Below are 24,618 nucleotides of genomic sequence, written 5' to 3'. Positions count from 1 at the left end.
CACAAGGAAACTCACTTAAACACTGTCCCAAGTACCCACAAATTACAGGTACCCTAGGTACTCTAGCTAGCGAGCTCGGTAAAACTTGTTAACATAAATATTCATATTGTACATATTGTAACAAAACGTATGGTTGCATAACAGCACATAGTGTAACATTACCATGGTTTTATATTGAAAAATAGCGGAGCCAAGGACAACATACCTCGCTAGCTGAAGGTCATGCAAGAGAGAACAATAGGAGGGTACAGTAACACAGATACAATGGACCAAACCAAAATATACAAAACTTTAACAATCAAGTGTATTTACAATATAGATATGAAAAAGTGTTTTCACACAAAAAAATAACATTAGCTATGCAGCTGTAATTAAATTAAAAACACACTGAATTATTATTATTATCATCAAATTATTAACATCCCCTTTTGACCTGGCCTATTTGAACTGGTCCTTATGTGCAATTTGCATAATCTAGGGGAACAACATCACACTGCTACATTAGCACAGCTGAAAACTGTTGTTCCGATTAAAGAAGCAATACAACTGTCTTTCTTTAGACAAGTTGAGTATCTGAAGCATCAGCAATTGTGGGTTCGATTACAGGCTCAAAATGGCCAGAAACAAAGAACTTTTACAAGTCTATTCTTGTTCTGAGAACTGAAGGCTATTCCATGCAAGAAAGATCTTGTACAACGCTTTGTACTACTCCTATCACAGAACAGCGCAAACTGAGAACAGAAAGAGGACTGGGAGGCCCTGGTGCACAACTGAGCAAGAGGACAAGTACATTGGAGTGTCTTGTTTGAGAAAGAGACGCCTCACAAGTCCTCAACTGGCAGCTTCATTAAATTGTACCTGCAAAACACCAGTCTCAACGTCAACAGTAAAGAGGCGACTCCGGAATGCTGGCCTTCTAATGTTTTACTCACGCCAGCCACGGAGAAGGAGAGGGGGTTGTGCAGTCCTTGTTAGCGGGTCGCGACGATGGCACTGTATTTTCCTCAAAGTTGGTAAAGAAGGTGTTTAGTTTGTTTGGAAGCATGACGTCGGTGTCCGTGATGTGGCTGGTTTTCTTGTAGTCCGTGATTTCCTGTAGACCCTGCCACATACGTTGCGTGTCAGAGCCGTTGAATTGCGACTCCACCTTGTCCCTGTACTGGCAGGTCGCTTGTTTGATTGTCTTGTGGAGGGAATAACTAAACTGTTTATATTCAGTCATATTCCCAGACCTCTTTCCCATGGTTAAATGCTGTGGATCGCACTTTCAGTTTTACGCGAATGCCGTCATCCCATCCACGGTTTCTGGTTAGGGTAGGTATTAATAGTCACAGTGGGTACAATCGGAACATATTCCAGTCCGCATGATCAAGACAATCTTGAAGCGTGGCTTCCGATTGGTCGGACCAGCGTTGTATGGTTCTCGTCACTGGTACATCCTGTTTGAGTTTCTGCCTATAAGACGGTAGTTAGCAAGATGGCATTGTGGACGGATTTGCCGAATGGAGGGCGGGGTAGGGCTTCGTATGCATTGCGTAAGTTAGAGTACCAGTGGTCGAGGATATTGCCCATGCACGTAGCACAATCGATATGCTGGTAGAATCTAGGTAGCCTTGTTCTCAAATTTGCTTTGTTAAAATCCCCAGCAACAATAAATGCAGCCTCAGGATATATGGTTTCCAGTTTGCATATAGTCCTTGATGACCAAGTTTCTTGATGGCCATCTTGATTTCTGCTTGAGGGGGAATGTACGCAGCTGTGCTATAACTGATGAGGATTCTCTTGGTAGGTAAAATGGCCGGCATTTGATTCAAAGGAATTCTAAGTCAGGTGAGCAGAAGGACTTGAGTAGCTGTATGTTGTTATGATTACACCATGAGTCATTAATCATGAAGCAAACACCTCCGTCCTTCCTCTTCCCAGAGAGGTGTTTATCTCTGTTGGCGCTATGCATGGAGATGCCCGGTGGCTGAACCGATTCCGACAACATATCCCGAGAGAGCCATGTTTCCATGAAACAGAGAATGTTACAATCTCTGATGCCTCTCTGGAAGGCAACCCTTGCTCAAATTTTGTCTACCCTCTTGTCAAGAGACTGGACATTGGCTGGTAGTATACTCGGGAGCGGTGGGCGATGTGCACGTCTACAGAGCCTGACCAGGAGGCCACTTTGTCTGCCCCGTCTGTGGCGCCCTTGTTTTGGGTCGACTACTGGAATTAGATCCATTGTCCTGGGTGATGGCCCGAACAGAGGATCTGTTTCGGGAAAGTCGTATTCCTAGTCGTAATGTTGGTAAGTTGACATTGCTCTTACAGCCAATCGTTCTTCCCGGCTGTATGTAATAAAACTTCATTTAAAAAACTTTTAAAACTTTAATGGGGTAACAATGTAATTTTTATTCATTTTACCTTTATTTTACTAGGCAAGTCAGTTAAGAACAAATTCTTATTTTCAATGACGGCCTAGGAACAGAGGGTTAACTGCCTGTTCAGGGGCAGAACGACAGATTTGTGCCTTGTCAGCTCGGGGATTCGAACTTGCAACCTTTCGGTTACTAGTCTAACGCTCTAACCACTAGCCGCCCCGTAAGAAATAATACAGAAAAAACAAAATACTGCATAGTTTCCTAAGAACTCGAAGCGAGGCGACCATCTCTGTCGGCGGCATCTCCCCTGATTCTCTACTGCGTCACTCTGTCTCTCTTCCAGGTGGGCCTAGATCACTAGCCACTTTAATAATGCCACTTTAATAATGTTTACATATCTTGCATTACTCATCCTATATGTATATACTGTATTTTTATGCCATCTAATGCAGCTTGCCTATGCCGCTCGGTCATCGCTCATCCATATATTTTATATGTATATATTCTTATTCCATCCCTTTACTTAGATTTGTGTGTAATTAGGTAGTTGTTGTGGAATTGTTAGATTACTTGTTAGATATTACTGCACTGTCAGAACTAGAAGCACAAGCATTTCGCTACTCTCGCAATGACATCTGCTAACCGTGTGTATGTGACCAATGACATCTGCTAACCGTGTGTATGTGACCAATGACATCTGCTAACCATGTGTATGTGACCAATAACATTTGAGTTGATCTGTATCTGCAAAAGTTATTTCTGGGAAGATTATAGGTTTCCCTCAGCAAATCAAAGGAGGCAAAGGCTATACATTTTAAACTGTAAGCATTTAAAGGTATTGGTTTTACTGAAAGATATAGGCCTAACTATTTCACTGTGTAAACTTCTTCCACTACCATTAACAATATTACTTTCAGGCAGCTAAGCAAGCACACAAAGTTTCTACTGAAACTTCCTTTTCTAGTTATCATTGTTGTCAAGCACCCCTCCTTTTATTTTGTTTGCTGAAGCACGAAGGCCCACCAGAACTCACCAAAACTATCACAGCTTATTGGGAAATAAACATTCATTACTTATTCGAAAATTCGTGACAGCCACAAGAAAAAGTACACTATTCTTGTGTATGATTTTTCTTTCTTTCTTCATAATGCAGTCGTGTCTATTTCACAATAATCTGTGATACTGGGTTGAACTCACACACAAACTATGAAAACAGGAAGATACAGTTTTAAGCACAGGATGCTCTTCCTTTAGAGCACCTCAGCATCGAATTGAAGTGCTCAGAGGCTTTTAAGAGGGCGTGCCAGTCCCTCACCGCCAGTAAACATGGAGGAGTGCATGAGGCTATGGCCAAGTTTAATGATAGGTGCCAAACCAATGTCAAACCGCTAGGGTATGTGACCCCAATTAACCGCTGTAGACAATTTTTGTGATTAATGAACAGCTAGCTCAGGGTTTCCCAAACTCGGTCCTGGACAATTTTTGTGATTAATGAACAGCTAGCTCAGGGTTTCCCAAACTCGGTCCTGGCCCATTATCTTTCAATATAATGGAAAATCCCCAACTTGGAAACAACATGCTGTCAGACAATGCCATCAATATGCTGTTGCGTACCAGTGAATTAAATGTGTAGGGAACCACTTGTCCAAGGCCAGGCAACCCTACTCCTGAATTCATGTTTTTGTTTTAACCAACATGGAAGACCAGGTGTGACTGATCAATTAGCTCAGTTGGTCTGGTGTGGTGCCGAGTTGGGACAAAATCCTCCATTATCTGTGGCACTTTGGGAACAGGGTGATCTACCCCTGCACTATATTTATATTGGTTTATAAACTAATGTGATAGACATCCCTGTCAGAGTGGTTAATTGTCCACTTCTGCTTTCTGGTGAATTTTTCAAACTTTTTCCCAAGACAAAGATCTGACTTCAACTCTGGTCTTACTTTGCTTCAATAAGGTAACGATCAGGACCCTCCGCTAAGACCTTTTTCAGTTGATTGTTACACATTTGTATATCACATCTTTCTATTAAAAATATTTATTTGATGAAGTTATCGAATCTGGTCTCCTCGATTCCTCATGCAATCATTTGTGTTTTATGACAGGGCTTCTGATATTTGTGTTTTATGACAGGGCTTCTGATATTTGTGTTTTATGACAGGGCTTCTGATATTTGTGTTTTATGACAGGGCTTCTGATATTTGTGTTTTATGACAGGGCTTCTGATATTTGTGTTTTATGACAGGGCTTTTGATATTTGTGTTTTATGACAGGGCTTCTGATATTTGTGTTTTATGACAGGGCTTCTGATATTTGTGTTTTATGACAGGGCTTCTGATATTTGTGGAATTAACCCTCCCCCTCTTTTTTTGTCAACAAGGAGTTTTCTGATTGGTTTCTTGCCCTGCGTGCTCCTTGCCTTGCATGATCCCTGCTTTGGAGAGATGGTCACGTTGACGATGCCAAAGCGATTCAGATCTGGTGCATAGCCATTCTATTAGCAGACGTTAAATCTGGTAGTCTGTTGCTCGTTCCAGGCGCGCTGAATGGACACTAAAAAGACCGTAAACATTTCCAACTATTGAAGGATGTCGGGGATCACAGTGAATTCGGATTGTGGAGAATGTTCACCCCCTTCGCATGAGCCTTGCACCACGGAATTACACCCATACTCTAGCATCGATGACGATGATGAACTTCTGAAGTATATTTGGAGGGAATATTTGCATCCTAAGCAATATGAATGGGTTCTTATTGTAGGATACATAATTGTTTTTTTTGTTTCTCTCATTGGAAACACACTAGGTAAGTTTTGGTAAAGGTTTTTGCGTAGGTTGGATTAATTGAGCCAGTATCATTCTAAAATGTCATCCTCATTTTAAAGTGCATGGCATTAGATCAAGTCCTCAAAGTTATCTGGGCTTCATTGAACATGATGGTAGTTTTATAGAAGTTAGGTTACTGGTGAGTCGAATGTAGGCTATGTATTACATATATTATTATTATATTAATTTGGTGTTCACTAATTCAGTATCAGTAGACTACCTTCTAAACAAGAGGTTACTGACAATCGAATGGATCTGGGAGGCGCAAAATAAATACGTTATCCCGAGCGCGGACATGCATGGGCATCTGTCTTGTTTGGATGTGTATGCGACACTCGACAGGGAAAATGATAAGCCATGCGACCTGTAAAGTGATACACCGGAATCAAAGTGCTGTACCAGGCATTCTCTTTAAACGGTCGTTTTCTGTTTTAGCTGTTAATAACTCTTGACAAATATAGTTGAGTGCGTAATAGAAATTGTTAATAAAATATTTTTGGAGCATCCTTATTAGGCCCATGCTTCTAGTTCAGAATAAGATGCCTGTGGAATAAATCAAGTATACTGCATTAACATAGTCCCTTTACAAGTAGATGCTTCCAGTTTTCAGAATACGATTCTCGGCAGTATCTTATAAAGACATGGCATATTTGAATACAATTGAATCTAGCCCTTAATAACTGCTATTGTGCAACTATTTGCTAATTAAAGTATTGTTAATGGTCTTAATTAAATGTCTTAATTGATTCTAAATAATGTTTTCGGTGCTGACAATACTGGCATAATTTGACAATGTTTTCAAGTAGCTGACAATCCGTCTCATTTTCTCTGTGTGCAGTTTCTCTTGTTACTATGCCTGTGCTGTTCGCTTGCGTTGATCGGGCTCCCGATTGGCGCAGCGGTCTAAGGCACTGCGTCTCAATGCTGGTTCGAATCCAGACTATCACATGTGATTGGGATTCCATAGGGTGGCGCACAATTGGCCCAGTCTTGTCTGGGTTTGGCCGGTGTAGGCTGTCATTGTAGTTAAGAATTTGTTCTTATCTAACTTGCCTAGTTAAATACAAAATAGAGCAAGACATTTTGTTTTGGACTGAAACACATGTATTATAATTGGCAAATAAACCAGTCTCATTCACAAACAGCTCATGAAGAATGAGTAAAATCGTGCACATTGGACTGAAAGGCAGTGTTCAACAGCCCTTACCCAAAGTTTAGGGCACGATTTTACTCATTCTTCATGAGCTGTTTGTGAACGAGACTGGTTTATTTGCCAATTATAATACATGTGTCTGTAGTGAGGGTACATGGTGTATTTAAGGCAGGCAGAGCGTTCTGTGCTTTTTGAAGAGCAGCGTTGGAGAATGGAATGGTTCACTGCAGGCTGGGGAACCTTTGAAAACGAGAAACCTGTTCAATATGTTTAACTCTCCTGAGTTTTTTAAACCTGTCTTGATGTCATACCCTGTGGATACTGAGAGTAGGCTATGTTTACTGTATTCATATCCCTTATTTTTACCTTCCACATTATTTTGCAGTAAATAAGACATTTGTTTATGACAGTCTTGTTACAGATGTAGGCTTATTGTAAATTAAATTAGTCACTATTATACGTTTTTGTTTGACTGCCCTTTTCATAATCACCAACTGACATTTAAGTGACATAACAGGACAACTGGTTAATTTGTAATACCTTCATATTGATTATGCAATTGATAGTTGTTATTCAGGTGCTGCTATTCAGGTGTTATTCAGGTTCTGTTATTCAGGTGTGTGCTGTGTGTTGTATTGCATTTGATTTAAACCAATTAAAGTCATCGATGTCTCCCTGTATTCCTAACAGCAGCAGTCCTTGGTTGTGTCTTGTTGTCAGTTTGTTTTGCAGTGTGGAAAAACCATCACATGCGCACAGTGACCAACTGTTTCATTGTGAATCTCTCCTTTGCTGATGTCCTGGTCACCATCACCTGTCTCCCGGCAAGTCTTGTGGTAGACATTACAGAAACATGGTTCTTTGGAAACACTCTTTGTAAAATACTGCCTTACTTACAGGTAAGACGATGTCCCAACGTTTTTATTTTCACATTTCCCAACTTCCACTTTATATTCAAATCAAATAATATTTCATTTGTCACATATGCTAAATACATTTACATTTTAAAAGATGCTCTTATTCAGATGACTGCATACATTTTTGTACTGGTCCACTGCAGGAATCAAACTCACAACCCTGGCGTTGTAAGCACAATGCTCTACTAATTGAGTTACACAGAACTGCAAAATGTGTAGACTTTACTGTGAAAAGCTTAGTTACGAGCCCTTTACCAACAACACAGAGGTAAAAAGTAAGAAAAGATTAGCAAAAAAAAAGAGGAAATAGTAACACAATAAAATAACAATAAAGAGACTATATACAAGGAGTTCTGTTACTGAGTCAATGTGCAGGGGTACGAGGTAGTTGAGGTAATTGAGGTAATATGTAGGTAGGTACGGGCAAAAGTGACTAGGCAATCAGGATACATCAATAAACAGAGTAGCAGCAGTGTATGTGAAGAGTGTGAATGTGTGCCATTGTGTGAGTGTGTGGCATCAATATAAATGTGTGTGTGTTTTGTGTGTGTGAGCGTATGTACTGTAGGACAACACAAAATAAAAGTGTGTACTGTATGAGAGAGTCATAGACCATTTCATCAACATGAAAGAGAAAAGGATGGCATTGGCGTTTCTCTGCAAGTAGGGTGAGTCAACATGTTTTTTCTACTTGCAGGAACGCACACATACACACAAATCAGACCATGGACAGCGACATCATATTTAGCTTAAGTTGATGGGACTAAATTGTTTTTTTGTATCTTTTAGTTGTCACTGTATTAGACTAAGCATAGGTGATTTGATGATGTTGAAATGTTGAAGTTGTGTGTGTGTGTGTGTGTGTGTGTGTGTGTGTGTGTGTGTGTGTGTGTGTGTGTGTGTGTGTGTGTGTGTGTGTGTGTGTGTGTGTTTTGGAGTGTCAGTGTAGTATGTGTGGGTAAAGTCAAGTGAGTGTGCATAGAGCCAGTGCAAGAATGTCAATGCAAAAGGGGGTCAATGCAAATAGTCAGGGTAGCCATCTGATGAACTGCTCAGCAGTCTTATGGAAGCTGTCAAGGAGCCTCTGGTCCCAGACTTAGCGCTCCGGTACTCATACCGCTTGCAACTTCAAGCTTGATAGTTGGTACGGAACTCCAGGGTACTGAACAGTATTCTTTGAAACACCTTTGAAGGGACCCCATGGTGATGCTTGTGCCACGTGAAAGTATTTTGCTTTCCCAGCTCAACTGCCATGGGCTTAGCCTTCAATGGATCAACATCATAATTCTCTTTTGATCAAGTGTGATGGAACCTCCACTCAGTCATATGGGGCAGAATCCCAAGCCAATCTGTGTGTCAGAGGATTAGCCTAAAGATTCAGACCTTACGGCCACTGTAATTACATCTTCCCTGTATGGTCTGAATGGCAGGCTGCCATGATAAGGACACCGCGGAGCCGACGCGAGATAAGGTGCTGTACACCTAATTATCCCATTACCCAAAATGATACATTAAGATTGAAATACTGCTATTCTTTTATTAAAACCTCTATGGGAGAGGTGTCCCTACACTGGGACAGTTGAGCTAACGTTCAGTAGACTTGCTCTGATTTGTCATCCTGAGGGTCTCAGAGATAAAAATGTAGCATAGTTTTGTTTGATAAAATCCATTTTTATATTAAAATGTAGGAACTGTGTTCTACAGTTTTGAACCCCTGCTGTCTCTGGTTCCACACCCACCCCGCCCGGCCATCTAGATATGTGAAAGTTATAAGCTAATGATCTGTCAAGTATGACATTCCTGGGAGTGTGTAAACTTATGTTGTATTACCATATCATTTTTTGTATTTTCTCTATAGTTATGCACTTTGACCAATTAGTTATGTATCAATTGACCAATTCGGCACATTTGGGCAGACTTGATTCAAAATATTGGCCGGTATGGCAATGTTTCACTGGATCAATCTGAAACTTTGCACACACACTGCTGCACTCTAGTGGCCAAAATCTAAATTGCACCTAACTGCAATATTGTGTTATGGCCTTTCTCTTGCATTTCAAAGATGATGGATCAATTGTTTTTTAGAAAACACATGTTTTTTTTGTTTGTGTTATCTGTTACCAGATCTAATGGTTATATTCTCCTACATTAATTTCACATTTCCAAAAACCTGAAAGTGTTTCCTTTCAAATGGTATCAAGAATATGCATATCCTTGCATCAGGTCCTGAGCTACAGGCAGTTCGATTTGGGTATGTCAGATTATTATATGATTTAATAATTTATATCATTCTGCTAATACAGGACTAGTTAAGGCCCAGTGCACTACTTTTGTGAATAAATGTTTGTAATTAAAAAAAACAAATATTATTATTTTGTTTTGCATAGATTTTTCAGGGGTACTGCAGCACCCTCAGCACCCCTACTTTCCATGGCTATGAAAGCAACCCATTGGATTCCACAACACTTCTGTTAACTACTCACCCCAATGCATTTTCAAGGAATCCAATTGGCTGCTATAGCATTAGCTAGCCTGGCATGCAGTTTAATAAATAAAAAAAATAGCAGTTTTCCAATCTTCTCAATTCACCATTCATCATTTCAGGAGAATTATGAGTACATTGACATATTCCATCCCTGGACTGAGGTATGTTCCCAGCCAAACACTGCACGGGGCACTGACATTCTGGCACTGCACCATTCCGAATACAGAGAAAAAATGAATGAATGTTAGATTCTGGATAGTCCAAGGACATGAGAATATTGTCTAAAATGTTAGTTTTTTTTTTACAGCTTTATGAAAAGCTCTAAAGTCTAAACAAAATGACCTTTCTTCAGTCTCAGTTTATTTTCATGTTAAATGGGGGCATACTTTATCAATTTGCCTTTTGAAAAAACATCTGATTGCCTAACCGTTGAGAAAATAACATTGAAATGATCTAAAGACAGCCTCTCAATACATTTCTGACTCATATTATTTTGCATTCATGCTGGGGACAAATACAGTGGATAGTGCCCTTACATTTTTTGCAATGCTGCCTGTTGACAAATACAATAGGTGGTCAGGAGATTGAGAAAGGGTTTATCAGGTTAGCTGATCTTTGGATTTCCTTAACACTGGACTGTATCCAAAACCCACAGACAAACACCTGGAACCCTATCAGTAAGGTCCTGGACTGAATTACTGTGTTATCATTCATGTCTGCCTGAAAGACAGTGCTGAGAGGACTACAATTACCAACAGAGGAGAGGCAGCTGGTGGTCTACCTCACCCCATCAAGAGATCCATTAAAACCATTTATAAAACCTTTACCTGATGAGCTGAAGAAGCAGAATTTTAAACTGGTTTTCTCCCCTGGCCTACTTGCAGTGTGTCAAAAGTGCTTTCCCAAGGAAGGTAATCTGTAACTGCTGCACAAACTTCGTTGACATTTCATTAGTTACTCCATTATTTCCTACAACGCTGTGTGGACATCCTGCTTCTCCTAATGGCTGTGTGAAGCATGTCTGAGGTAAATTGGAATAGCTGTAGCAGCTGTAGGGCCAATTTGATGTGTCCATTGGCTATAGGATGTTAATGAGAGAGCTGAAAATGTCCCCCATCGTCAATCAGATGGCCTCAATTGTAATTCTCACAGCTCCTCTACTGTCTACAGGCTCTAATTGATATTTGAGTGATGGCTGCAGATATGAAAATAACATAACACTCTAAGATCAAAGTGTGTCAGCTGTTTTAAACCATCAAATGTAGTCTAATGTCAAGAACAGTCCTGTGTAGCTCATTTGGTAGAGCATAGTGCTCGCAGTGCCAGGGTTTTGGGTTTGATTCCCGCAGGGGACCAGTATGAAAGAACCATTAAGCTGTATGCACTTACTATTTCTGTAAGTCGCTCTGGATAAGCTAGTCTGAAATGTAAAAAGCCCAGGCTGTTTGTTTTGCAGATCCAGCTATATGACACAATCTAAAACGACTTTAAAGAATACACAAGCCCCATATCATTTCCACATTTGTGATGTCTTTCTTTTTATTAATATGAAGTTGCCAAATGATGGTTAATATAATCATAAATCACTCTAAACCGACAGAGGAGACAAGGATAACAGAAAATGGCTGGTAGATTCATATCACTGTGATGAGTAAATAGCAACATTTGGGGCTGTGAGGGTCATGGAATTTGGGATGACGGTTGTTCGTCAGCCGAATGACCGGAGTCACTTCATAACCGTTTGAATAGCTAAAAACATAACAACCAAAATACATTTAATTTTTTTAAATGCACATTTTCTCCTCTCCTCCGCTCCTGTCCGCATGTGCTGCCATAGAAATAGACTGAATATAACGGGCGTCCCCATTCAAGTCAATGATGGCATAATGGGTGGACTGTTGGCCGTTGGGTTGGTCTTCATTTAAGGTTAGGGATAGGCATAAGGTTAACAGTGAGGTTAAGGAGACGGTTAGGTTTTGTGTGGCTGGCTCATTTGGGAGAGCATTGCGCTTCCATACTCAGGGTTGTAGGTTTAATTCCCATGGGGGAGCAGTACAAAAATGTATGCACTCACTACTGTAGGTTGCTCTGGATAAGTGCATCTGCTAAAATGTAGCATACATTTTAAGAAGATAAATTGAAGAAATAGGCAGGGTTTATGACTGTGTGGCTGTGATAACTAGTGATGAACGCTGTGATTTGTTGATTCAACTCAACTGACATTACAAAGAATTTAATTTGATTGCATGTGCCACATCAGTTAACATCATTTGAATGAACATTCTAAATTACCATGGAAAGTATTGCATCAATACCGTAGAAACAAACTCAACCGCACGAATGCCCGGTCGTCACGTCTAGTTAGCTGTTCGCTCCACAAAAAACAAAAACGGTTGTGACGGTTATTTTATTTTCATTGTAAATAAGAATTTGTTCTTACATGACTTACCTAGTCAAATAAAATAAAAATGATGAGAATGTTGACTGTTAAGGGAGTATAGACCTGTTGAATATAGACTAGGGCCCCCATAATTTGACAGTATTTCGCCATATCAACAGTAATGCCGATTTCTTTTGTTGTTGTCTGTATTGTGTAAACTCAGATTCATAATATAAATGTTTTTATATTGTAATCATCCTTTGGCTATGGTAGTTAGTCAGACTTCATCATATGTACTATACATATATATATATATATAATATATAATTATAATACCGACAGTCAATTATCTCTGCGCTTCTAACAAAGGCTGAGAGTACTTAGCACCTCTGAACAGAGTGCCGGCCGTCATTTTCAAACCAAGTGCAAGTCGATTCTACATTCTACAGAATCGTGTGAAAATGACAGCAGTCAGACGTCCCCCAGTGGGTGGCCCCTAAAAAAACACTGCGCCGAACGAATGGCAGATCAACATTGTGGTCTCTAAGGGTTGTCTTACCATTCTGCTTCACATCATACCAATTCTAATTAGTCCATATAAATAGTTGATGCCTTGGGGGAGGTTGGGTTTAATCATCCTGGGAGAAAACGGTTGCCCCTGTCAACGTCTAGATCAGCCAATTTTCCCTGTCCATCAATGTTTTTCTGCTGGCAGTGACACGGGGAAGAAGTGCTATCCTTTTTCATATTCATATTGAGAAGCCTTTTAAATTCGAAAATAGAGAAACAGAACAGTCATTTTCTTCTTCTCTTCTTCACAATAATGAAGAGAAAGTATTATTTTGTTTGCCCAAGGGAAATCACAGATTTTCTCTCAGCGGGTATATATTAAGTGTAGTACTTTTTGTACTGTTTCACTTTGTGCTTTAATTAACTGCACATCCTCTTTTTCAATCTCCCAGACAATCTCCGTATCTGTGTCAGTCTTGACTCTGAGCTGCATTGCTCTCGACCGCTGGTACGCAATCTGCCACCCGCTGATGTTCAAAAGCACGGCCAGGCGTGCCCGCAAGAGTATCCTCCTCATCTGGGGGGTTTCCTGTATCATCATGATCCCCCAGGCCATCGTGATGGAGTGCAGCAGCCTGCTCCCTGAGCTCACCAACAAAACCAGCCTTTTCACTGTGTGTGAAGAGCGCTGGGGAGGTAGGCGGGCATCCACAAAATCCCTCCTCTCAATGCCACAGGAACTCGCCAAGGCACTGTTACCCCAGACCAGACCAATTTCTAATACTCTAACTCTGCTGGATTGAGCTTGATTGAGAATGCCTGAAACAATTGAGTACTCCACTGGAGTAGTCCCAAAAATATTAAGTATTAAGCCATTTAGCATTCCAGACAGCCTCTAGTAAACAGTCACTGTTTGAACCAAGGTCTGGACCAAAGGCGACAGGCATATTTCAGTTCTTGTGACTAAACCCCCGGAGATGTTGTCAGATGGGGAATAATTAAGCAATACGTTTGGAGGGGGTGTGGTACAGTGCCTTGTGAAAGTATTCGGCCCCCTTGAACTTTGCGACCTTTTGCCACATTTCTGTCTTCAAACATAAAGATATAAAACTGTATTTTTTTGTGAAGAATCAACAACAAGTGGGACACAATCATGAAGTGGAACGACATTTATTGGATATTTCAAACTTTTTTAACAAATCAAAAACTGAAAAATTGGGCGTGCAAAATTATTCAGCCCCCTTAAGTTAATACTTTGTAGCGCCACCTTCTGCTGCGATTACAGCTGTAAGTCGCTTGGGGTATGTCTCTATCAGTTTTGCACATCGAGAGACTGAATTTTTTCCCCATTCCTCCTTGCAAAAGGAGCTCAGTGAGGTTGGATGGAGAGCATTTGTGAACAGCAGTTTTCAGTTCTTTCCACAGATTCTCGATTGGATTCAGGTCTGGACTTTGACTTGGCCATTCTAACACCTGGATATGTTTATTTTTGAACCATTCCATTGTAGATTTTGCTTTATGTTTTGGATCATTGTCTTGTTGGAAGACAAATCTCTGTCCCAGTCTCAGGTCTTTTGCAGACTCCATCAGGTTTTCTTCCAGAATGGTCCTGTATTTGGCTCCATCCATCTTCCCATCAATTTTAACTATCTTCCCTGTCCCTGCTGAAGAAAAGCAGGCCCAAACCATGATGCTGCCACCACCATGTTTGACAGTGGGGATGTTGTGTTCAGGGTGATGAGCTGTGTTGCTTTTACGCCATATATAACGTTTTGCATTGTTGCCAAAAAGTTAAATTTTGGTTTCATCTGACCAGAGCACCTTCTTCCACATGTTTGGTGTGTCTCCCAGGTGGCTTGTGGCAAACTTTAAACGACACTTTTTATGGATATCTTTAAGAAATGGCTTTCTTCTTGTCACTCTTCCATAAAGGCCAGATTTGTGCAATATACGACTGATTGTTGTCCTATGGACAGAGTCTCCCACCTCAGCTGTAGATCTCTGCAGTTCATCCAGAGTGATCATGGGCCTCTTGGCTGCATCTCTGATCAGTCTTCTCCTTGTACGAGCTGAAAGTTTAGAGGGACGGCCAGGTCTTGGTAGATTTGCAGTGGTCTGATACTCCTTCCATTTCAATATTATCGCTTGCACAGTGCTCCTTGGGATGTTTAAAGCTTGGGAAATCTTTTTGTATCCAAATCCGGCTTTAAACTTCTTCACAACAGTATCTCGGACCTGCCTGGTGTGTTCCTTGTTCTTCATGATGCTCTCTGCGCTTTTAACGGACCTCTGAGACTATCACAGTGCAGGTGCATTTATACGGAGACTTGATTACACACAGGTGGATTGTATTTATCATCATTAGTCATTTAGGTCAACATTGGATCATTCAGAGATCCTCACTGAACTTCTGGAGAGAGTTTGCTGCACTGAAAGTAAAGGGGCTGAATAATTTTGCACGCCCAATTTTTCAGTTTTTGATTTGTTAAAAAAGTTTGAAATATCCAATAAATGTCGTTCCACTTCATGATTGTGTCCCACTTGTTGTTGATTCTTCACAAAAAAGTACAGTTTTATATCTTTATGTTTGAAGCCTGAAATGTGGCAAAAGGTCGCAAAGTTCAAGGGGGCTGAATACTTTCGCAAGGCACTGTATATGGACAATATACTATGGCTAAGGGCTGTTCTTTCGTATGACGCAACGCGGAGTGCCTGGATACAGCCCTTAGTCGTGGTATATTGGCCATATACCACAAACCCCCAAGGTGCCTTATTGCTATTATAAACTGTTTACCAACGTAATTAGAACAATGATAATAATTTTTGTTGTCATACCCGTGGTATACGGTCTGATATACCACGACTTATAGCCAATCAGCATTCGAACCACCCGGTTTATAATTTGTGTTACACTACACCAGCTACACAAATGTGCTCGTTCTTTTCTGATGGAATCAATATTTCATAGGAGCATTAGAAAAAAACATCTGTAATGTTATATACTGTAGTGTCTGCTGTGTTGACATCACTCTTAAAGGACAATTCCACCAAAATACTATCTATTGGTATTTGTTTAATTAATCCAATGTTCATATCGTCCCAAAATGTTTTTCATGTCAGCAATCAAGTTTTCAAGATATATAACTGTCAAAATACAGAAGAGCGCAGCATCATACGATGAAAAATGCATCATACCAGCTTTATTTCTGAATTTTGAAAGTTATATACTGTATCTTGAAAACTTGATTGCTGACATGAAAAATATTTTGGGACTAAATCAATAATGGACTAATGAAACAAATACCAAAAGTTGGTGGGGTTTTCCTTGAAGGGATTCTGAAGCTGTGTGAGACCAGTATCCAAATGTCATTAATCCGCTGCTGTATAGTATTCTAATTATATACTAAGTGTGGGGATAACTAGGGAATAACTAAGTAGAATTGAGAAGGTACTCACACTCAAACCATGCAGACAAAAACATGCAGGAGGCAGAGATAAAATACTATTGGTGTTTAATTACATAATTGAAAGTGAACACAACAAGGTGCAAATCTAAGGTGCAAACAGAAAGCATAGGTTTCAGCTTCATACTGTACCGTCATCTACTGTCAAGCATGTAATTACATAGCAACAATATGTTTTCTATTTGGGCCTCTTGCAAGTTCTTTCTACATGGTTGAGTGTTCTATCCCAGCCTCCTACATGTTTTCTACATGGACCTTTTGAATTCTACTCAATGAGTTATACAAATGTAACATCCATGTTGACACAATATTGAAAACAAGTCAATGTCTTCCTTTGATAGGAAAAACTACTATCTAACCAGACTGTATGTTTAAGGCCGTGGTGGATGGTAACACTTTAAATGGGGAGGACAGGCTCATAGTAATGGCTGGAATGGAATAAATGTAAAAATATCGAACACATCAAAGATCTGGTTTTCCATTCCATTCATTATTATGAGCTGTCCTCCCATCAACAGCCTCCCATTTATCTGTCCTACTGAATACTTCAGGGTCAGACTGTTGAAAAATACTTGGAATGCATTGAGGGATGACTTTGCAGGTTCTCCGATAAAATAGGCTTGGATGCCTCTTGATTGCTACAGACAAATACTCTCTCACAGAAAACCATACAACTATTGGCAGCACAATTGTTTGGATAGAAAATAAATGAATGTGTCAAAGCTATCGATTAAATGAGCGAAATCAAAGTTCTCCATCTCTCAAATTCGTTTTTGGGTGGAAAACCTTTGCAGGAATGTCAAATTAAATCCACGTTTATTTGTCACGTGCGCCGAATACAACAGGTGTAAACCTTACAGTGAAATGCTTACTTACAGGCTCTAATCAATGGTGCCAAAAAAAATGTGTGTGTGTGTGTGTGTGTGTGTGTGTGTGTGTGTGTGTGTGTGTGTGTGTGTGTGTGTGTGTGTGTGTGGGCAAATAAAGAAATAAAACAACAGTAGAAAGACATTTTAAAAAAGAGTAGCAAGGCTATATACAGACACCTGTTAGTCAGGCTTATTGAGATAGTATGTACATGTAGGTATCATTAAAGTGACTGTGCATATTTAATGAACAGAGAGTAGCAGAAGCGTAAAAAGGGGAGTCTTATGGCTTGGGGATAAAAACTGTTGAGAAGCCTTTTTGTCCTAGACTTGGCACTCCGGTACCGCTTGCCATGCGGTAGTAGAGAGAACAGTCTATGACTGGGGTGTCCTCATGCAAACTCTCAACATTTAAGGTTGATATCTACAGATGTAGGATCTTAATTTGCTGTAGGATCTTAATTTGATGCCGGACATTTAAAACTTGTAGTGTTATTTGAAGTTTAAAAATATCCATGCATTATGTAAGGGATAATCAGGGAGCGGCATATTCGTTCTATGGAAAACAATGGACGACGTGGAAGGCATTCTTTTCCAGAGAACGCATAGAGCCCCGGTTGATTGTCCCTTTTACAGTATACCATGGCTATAATTGAACACATTTGCCACTAGAAATGTTTTCATTTGCCATAAGAAAAGTGCTCAACATCCACTGAAGTTTACTAGATAGCAACAGTAGTTGCCGTGGTAACCAAACAAATAGATTTGCTAATTTAGCTGACCAAACCATCAGTCTTAGCTTGCTGTTATGAAAATGAAATTCACCGATGTCAATAATGTTTTCAATCCGACTTTTGCTTTCAAAAGCAGGTCAAACATAAAACATGTAAGAAGGAACTATTGCCATTAAATTCTACCATGCGGATATTCCATGCTTTACAGGGAAATAATGTATGCTCGGAATGCTCTTCAAGCCAATCAAAAACGAGTATTCAACAATGCCATTGTATAAAATCCATATAATAGTTTACATTTCCTGTGGCTGCAGGAATATTTTCGTGCTGTAGCAAACTGGCTCAAATTAAGATCCTACATGGCAAAAGTATTAGTGGATTCTGCTATTTCAACCACATCCATTGATGAAAGGTGTATAGAATCGAGCACACAGCCATACAATCTCCATAGACACACATTGGCAGTAGAATGACCTTACTGAAGAGCTCAGTGACTTTCAACGTGGCACAGTCATAGGATGCCACCTTTCCAACGAGTCAGTTTGTCAAATTTCTCCCCTGCTAGAGCTGCCCTGGTCAACTGAAGGGTTGTTATTGTGAAGTGAAAACATCTAGGAGCAACAACGGCAAAGCCGCGAAGTGGTAGGCCACACAAGCTCACAGAATGGGACTGTCGAATGCTGAAGCGCGTAGTGTGTAAAAATAGTCTGTGCAACACTCACTACCGAGTTCCAAACTGCTTCTGGAAGCAACGTCAGCACAGTAACTGTTCGTCAGGAGCTTCATGAAATGGGTTTCAATGGCTGAGCAGCCACACACAAGCCTAAGATCACCATGCGCAATGCCAAGCCTCGGCTGGAGTGGTGTAAAGCTCACCGCCATTGGACTCTGGAGCAGTGGAAACGCGTTCTCTGAAGTGATTAATCATGATTCACCATCTGGCAGTCTGATGGATGAATCTGAGTTTGGCGGATGCCAGGAGAACACTACCTGCCCGAATGCATAGTGCCAACTGTAATGTTTGGTGGAGGAGGAATAATGGTTTGAGGCAGTTTTTCATGGTTCAGGCTAGGCCCCGTAGTTCCAGTTAAGGGAAATTTTAACGCTAGAGCATACAATGACATTCTAGATCATTATGTGCTTCGAACTTTAAGGCAACAGTTTGTGGAAGGCACTTTCTTTTTTCAGCATGATAATACCCCCATGCACAAAGCAAGGGCTGAATGGAAGCAAGTCCCCGTAGCAATGATCCAACATCCAGTGGAAAGTCTTCCCAGAAGAGTGGAGGCTATATCTGAATGGGGGGACCAACTCCATATTACCGTCCATGATATTGAAATGAGATGGTGTCCACATGTAGTATATGTACAGTACCTGCATCTCAGACTTATGCCACGTTCGCATGCTATTCAGAACTCGGAAATGTTAGACTTTCTAACTTGTTGAACACATCACGTATATAACTACTACCCGTTAGCAAGTCGGACATTTCTATGTTTTTTTAGTTCTCACTAGGATGTGAACGCAGTATTACTCAAGACTCACATCTCTAAAATGCAAAAGTTATAATTTAAGTTGTATGGGGACAGTTACATTGCCAGGATGCAATTTTTGCTCAGCAGTTTGTCTAAATCAGGGATGTCTAACTCTTTCCATGTAGGGCAGAGTGCATTAGTAAATTGGTATCCCCGCTCCCACCTATCTGTTTCATGTCTTAGGTTATCCGCAAAAGTTAACATGGATAGAATGCAAGAATTGAGTAATATTTGCAATATTCTAATAATTCTCATGTGCCAGTATATCGCCCAACCGTGCCATGGTGAAACTTGTAGACCTGAAATAATTGGATCTTGGAACTTGCATCCAGCCAACCAGAAAAGCAAAGTTAAGCAATTCATTCATTCTTGATAGACAGGACAATACTTGTCCTGCAAAAAAAACATCATTTTTATAGATGAAAAAATGGAGCAAGCACTAGGCATTTAGAGTTAGGCTCAATGTGGCTCAATGATGAGTGGAGTGGAGTTTTATAGTAATGTAATGACATCACATGCCCAACGTACCTTCAAAAATATTTGGCAATCATTATTTATTTGAAAAATACCGTTTCCATAATCGTTTGTCACAATAAAGAAAGTTTGACAAAAGAAAAATCCGCCCCTGTTGAATACATATAAACATAGTAAATGTTTAGAACATTTCTCCTTTAACTGCCTTTTACATTACACATGTCGCAATGTTTTCTTTTGTGACATACAGTTTGTTGAATAAACCCGGGTCAATGGAAACTTGCCTACTTATTCAATTGCTATTTCTTAAAGTGTAGAATGTTTTATTTGTTCCGCGGAACCTTTCTGTGATAGGAACCATAATTCAGCACAATCTGATGATTCCCTTTAAAAAAATGTCTCTTTTTGATGGAGAGTTCTGTCTTGCCACTCAATTTGAATTCCTGCACAGTAACTACAAGCTCATGCATGTTACTGATAAATATGTATATAAATGTAGACATGTTTGTTACCCCTTTGGATTTGACCAATTACCTCCACAATTCCTATAGTACCCTTATGAAAAAAGTACATCATCTCACATGTGATCAAGTGAAGTATTCCAAAAACACATGTTTTCATGTGATCTGTGATCTTACGTGAAGATAATGTGACAACATGTAAAGCAACATGTGATAACATGAAACTACACGTGTGAAAACCTGTGAAACAATGTGAAGGGTTTTACAAAAACATATTTTTTCACATGATGTAACATGTAACATTTCACGTGAAATCATGTGATTTTTCACATGTGAAATCATGTGGTTTTTCTGGTAGCGCCTCTAATTTACATCTATGTCACAATAATTGAGCTAAGTCACATTTCATTCTCTCAACAGCTGATGTCTACCCCAAGGTGTATCACACCTGTTTCTTCATCGTCACATACTTCGCTCCCCTCTGTCTGATGGTTCTGGCATACATCCAGATATGTCATAAACTGTGGTGTCAACAGGTATCTATGTAAATTCATGTTTGTGAACAATAACAGACAACATTTGCACTGTTTCTTAGCAATCTGGCTGTTTGTTGATTCTCCACATTTATTTCTAGATCATGCTGTCACCAATTTATCAGTGTCCATTATCCTTGCAATTATTTGACAATGCACTCTCAGATTATGCACTCCACTATTCAGATCCATTCCATTGAGCTTTTTGAATGTTTTGAGTTTTAATGAGCTTGTCAAGCAAAAGCTGTTCAAAGACCACAGTGTGATCGGCTGTGGGTTGTGGGTTCTGTAAACAGATTCCTGGGACGTCATCTGTGCTACAGAGGAAGCGGATGCCCCTCCAGGGTTCCACTTATTCTCCAGGTCCTGGGGAGTCAGCCAGGGTCCGGACCAGCACAGTGTCCGCTGAGATCAAACAGGTCCGGGCCCGCAGGAAGACAGCCCGCATGCTGATGGTGGTCCTCTTTGTCTTTGCCCTCTGCTACCTGCCCATCAGTGTACTCAACATAATGAAAAGGTAGCAGCCTCTCTGCTGCTCTGTCTCTCTGTCTTCAGGATCAATAGCCATTACACTCTAGGATTCAACATAGAGATGTTTCAATGGGTCAGAAGTTTCGATTTGGAAATGAGTCATTTGACTCAAATAACGGTTGGCATTCACAGTAGTCCCTGGTAAACATTGTGTTTACAGAAAAAGGTGATCACATTCTGAAAATGTAGTAATCTGTAAGCATTAATTTAGCATACCTAGATCACATATGTTCTGATCTATATCAATGCGGTAAGCAAACATATTTGTGATGTCTGTCTCTCAGGGAGCATATCGTTGCTGTCTGATGAAAACCTATTTTCCCCAAAACAGAAGCTTTTCTGGAATTTGAAAGAATGACCGTAATTTCCCATTAATATACAATTATGAAACTTCAGAAGCTATTTTGAATATATTCTTGGTCGTAGAGTCATGAAATGTTCAGAGTACATTGAGGGGAGTTACTGCTTTCAATAAATGTAAAATAATTATGAAAATTGGCAAAACATTTAGTTACGAGGTTTTCATCAGACAGCGACAATATATCACTTGCCATTTCTTCATAGAATTAGGTAAAATAGAAATTAGGCTAAACAATCTCTTTAATACTCCCCCACCCCCTGCAAACACCTGTCAATAAGCTATAGCTCCATTTACAGTTTCAACACACTTGGTGTCATTACAGATGAGGTCTCACTGATGTTACCTTGTCATTGCAGAGTGTTTGGGACGTTTAAGTACACAAACAGCAGAGAGACTGTATACGCCTGGTTCACGTTCTCACATTGGCTGATATATGCCAACAGTGCTGCAAATCCAATCATCTATAACTTTTTAAGTGGTGAGTTTGTCTCAAAATGCTTTGTTCATGATTTTATTGCCCCATCTGCTGGACAGTATAGTATATCACAACACACCTAGAGTGGAGCTTTGGAAGAGGGATTTGATGTGCCGGGGTAACTTGTTCAATCAATTTTAATGGTAAAGAAACGTAATACTTAAGTGGTAGAATTTCAACAGAATACCCCTTTCATATGAGGTTTGATTAGTGGTTAAGAGTATTGGGCCATGAGGTTTGATTGGCGGTTAAGAGTGTTGGGCCATGAGGTTTGATTAGCGGTTAAGAGTGTTGGCCCATGAGGTTTGATTAGCGGTTAAGAGTGTTGGGCCATGAGGTTTGATTAGCGGTTAAGAGTGTTGGGCCATGAGGTTTGATTAGCGGTTAAGAGTGTTGGGCCATGAGGTTTGATTAGCGGTTAAGAGTGTTGGGCCATGAGGTTTGATTAGCGGTTAAGATTAGCGTAGGCAAGACCATGGTGCTTGCCTACGGAGCTGTGAGGGGAACGGCACCTCACTACCTCCAGGCTCTGATCAGGCCCTACACCCAAACAAGGGCACTGCGTTCATCCACCTCTGGCCTGCTCGCCTCCCTACCACTGAGGAAGTACAGTTCCCGCTCAGCCCAGTCAAAACTGTTCGCTGCTCTGGCCCCCCAATGGTGGAACAAACTCCCTCACGACGCCAGGACAGCGGAGTCAATCACCACCTTCCGGAGACACCTGAAACCCCACCTCTTTAAGGAATACCTAGGATAGGATAAAGTAATCCTTCTCCCCCCCTTAAAAGACCTAGATGCACTATTGTAAAGTGGCTGTTCCACTGGATGTCATAAGGTGAAAGCACCAATTTGTAAGTCGCTCTGGATAAGAGCGTCTGCTAAATGACTTAAATGTAAATGTAAATGTAAGAGTGTTGGGCCATGAGGTTTGATTAGCGGTTAAGAGTGTTGGGCCATGAGGTTTGATTAGCGGTTAAGAGTATTGGGCCATGAGGTTTGATTAGCGGTTAAGAGTGTTGGGCCATGAGGTTTGATTAGCGGTTAAGAGTGTTGGGCCAGTAACCAAAAGGTTGGTGGTTAGAAAAACTAAATCTGTCTATGTGCCCTAGAGCAAGGCCCTTAACCCTAATTGCTCCTGTAAGTCGCTCTGGATAACAGCTTCTGCTAAATTATTAAAATGTTATGTGTTTAACAAAGTTGAGCTTTTTTCCACAGGGAAGTTTCGAGCGGAATTCAAAGCAGCATTTTCCTGTTGCTCTTTTGGCCGATGTCAGAACCAAACAGAGGGCCTAAGGAGAAGAATAAACACCGACAGCCGTAAATCCTTGTCCACTCAAGTCAACAACATGGACAATGTCTCACGGATATCTGACCATGTGGTTTAATCCTATACTGGGGCATGCTGGGAGATCTTATAATTGCACCATGCCACCCAGGACACACTGGCATTCACTGTCTCCATGATACAAAGGTCACGAATAGAACACATTGTAAACGTCAAGCTTTTAATAACAGACATCTTGAATAGACCACATACTCTGACTGGACTGAAAGCACTCAATATCCACCAACCTGTGTGACAGCAAATCCCTCCCCTGCTGGAACTTCTACCCAGGGGAAGAGAAGTGATTTGAATGAGTCGTGTCTGTTACAGATGGATAACCGTTCTATTGGCTCCAGTCTTTGGTTCTCATCCCACCAGAGGCAGGAATTAGCACCCCATGGTGTTGTACACCTCACCAGAAAGCACAGACTGAAGGATGAATCACAATGCAAAGATTAAACCCTATCAACGTTTATTATCAAAGCTTCTTAAATCTGAAGATGGATTACAAAATAACAATTTGTTTGTTAATTAGCCACAATAGTGTACTACGTGTGTATTTGTGGTGATGTTTACTTATGTCTTATGATGACTACTTCATACTTCATAATAATAATAATTATTGCTATTATTAATATTTGTATTATTGTTGTTGTTGATGCTGTTGTTTATTCCTTTTTATTGTTATTGTTATTACCTTCCTATTCTATGTGTAATATCAGGTTATATGTTTACAGATATGGTATTGTATATTAACAATCCAGCCAAAGTTCGAAAATCTCCACGGATGAATACATCTACAGAGGTTTTCATGACAAGGTGGAAGGTTAAATTCTCACAACCTTACATCATAAAGACGGCTTTGTTTCTAATTCATTGCTGGATCAACCAACAAGCAATCAGAATGAAATAACCCTACAAGACATTGAATTCTGATTTTTTAAAATTAACAACGTCTTATTTGATGTGAACCCTTGAAAAGCAGTTTGTACAATCACTTTTGTTTGTTTTGATTTCTTCTCGGGTGTTTGTTGTGATGATTTCTTATTGGTGTTTCTTATTCTTTCATGTACTTTTTAAAAAGTATGTTAAGCAGTTTCCCCTAAAAATGTATCTGGTCATGTAAGTGATTGTTGTTTTTGATCTGTTTGAAGGTAAACATTTTAAACATTTATCATTGTTTGTTTGCTGTGCTTCTTGTAAAACAACATATTATGTATCAAC

The 24,618-nt window shown here is 40.2% G+C and overlaps 1 protein-coding gene across 1 annotated transcript; it reads left to right on the top strand.

Annotated features, from left to right (window-relative positions):
- Positions 1-3,577: 3,577 nt before the first annotated feature.
- Positions 3,578-23,953, top strand: hcrtr2 (hypocretin (orexin) receptor 2). The gene is made up of 7 exons (XM_029685423.2): positions 3,578-5,171; positions 7,065-7,243; positions 13,089-13,332; positions 20,591-20,706; positions 21,000-21,220; positions 21,952-22,073; positions 23,286-23,953. The coding sequence occupies exons 1-7, from the start codon at positions 4,955-4,957 to the stop codon at positions 23,453-23,455; spliced, it is 1,269 nt and encodes a 422-aa protein (XP_029541283.1). The 5' UTR covers positions 3,578-4,954; the 3' UTR covers positions 23,456-23,953.
- The last annotated feature ends 665 nt before the right edge of the window (positions 23,954-24,618 follow it).

Source organism: Oncorhynchus nerka, linkage group LG16, assembly GCF_034236695.1.
Source record: "Oncorhynchus nerka isolate Pitt River linkage group LG16, Oner_Uvic_2.0, whole genome shotgun sequence".
Taxonomy (NCBI): domain Eukaryota; kingdom Metazoa; phylum Chordata; class Actinopteri; order Salmoniformes; family Salmonidae; genus Oncorhynchus; species Oncorhynchus nerka.
Note: the sequence above shows the minus strand (reverse complement) of the source record. Positions and strands in the feature narration are given on the sequence as shown.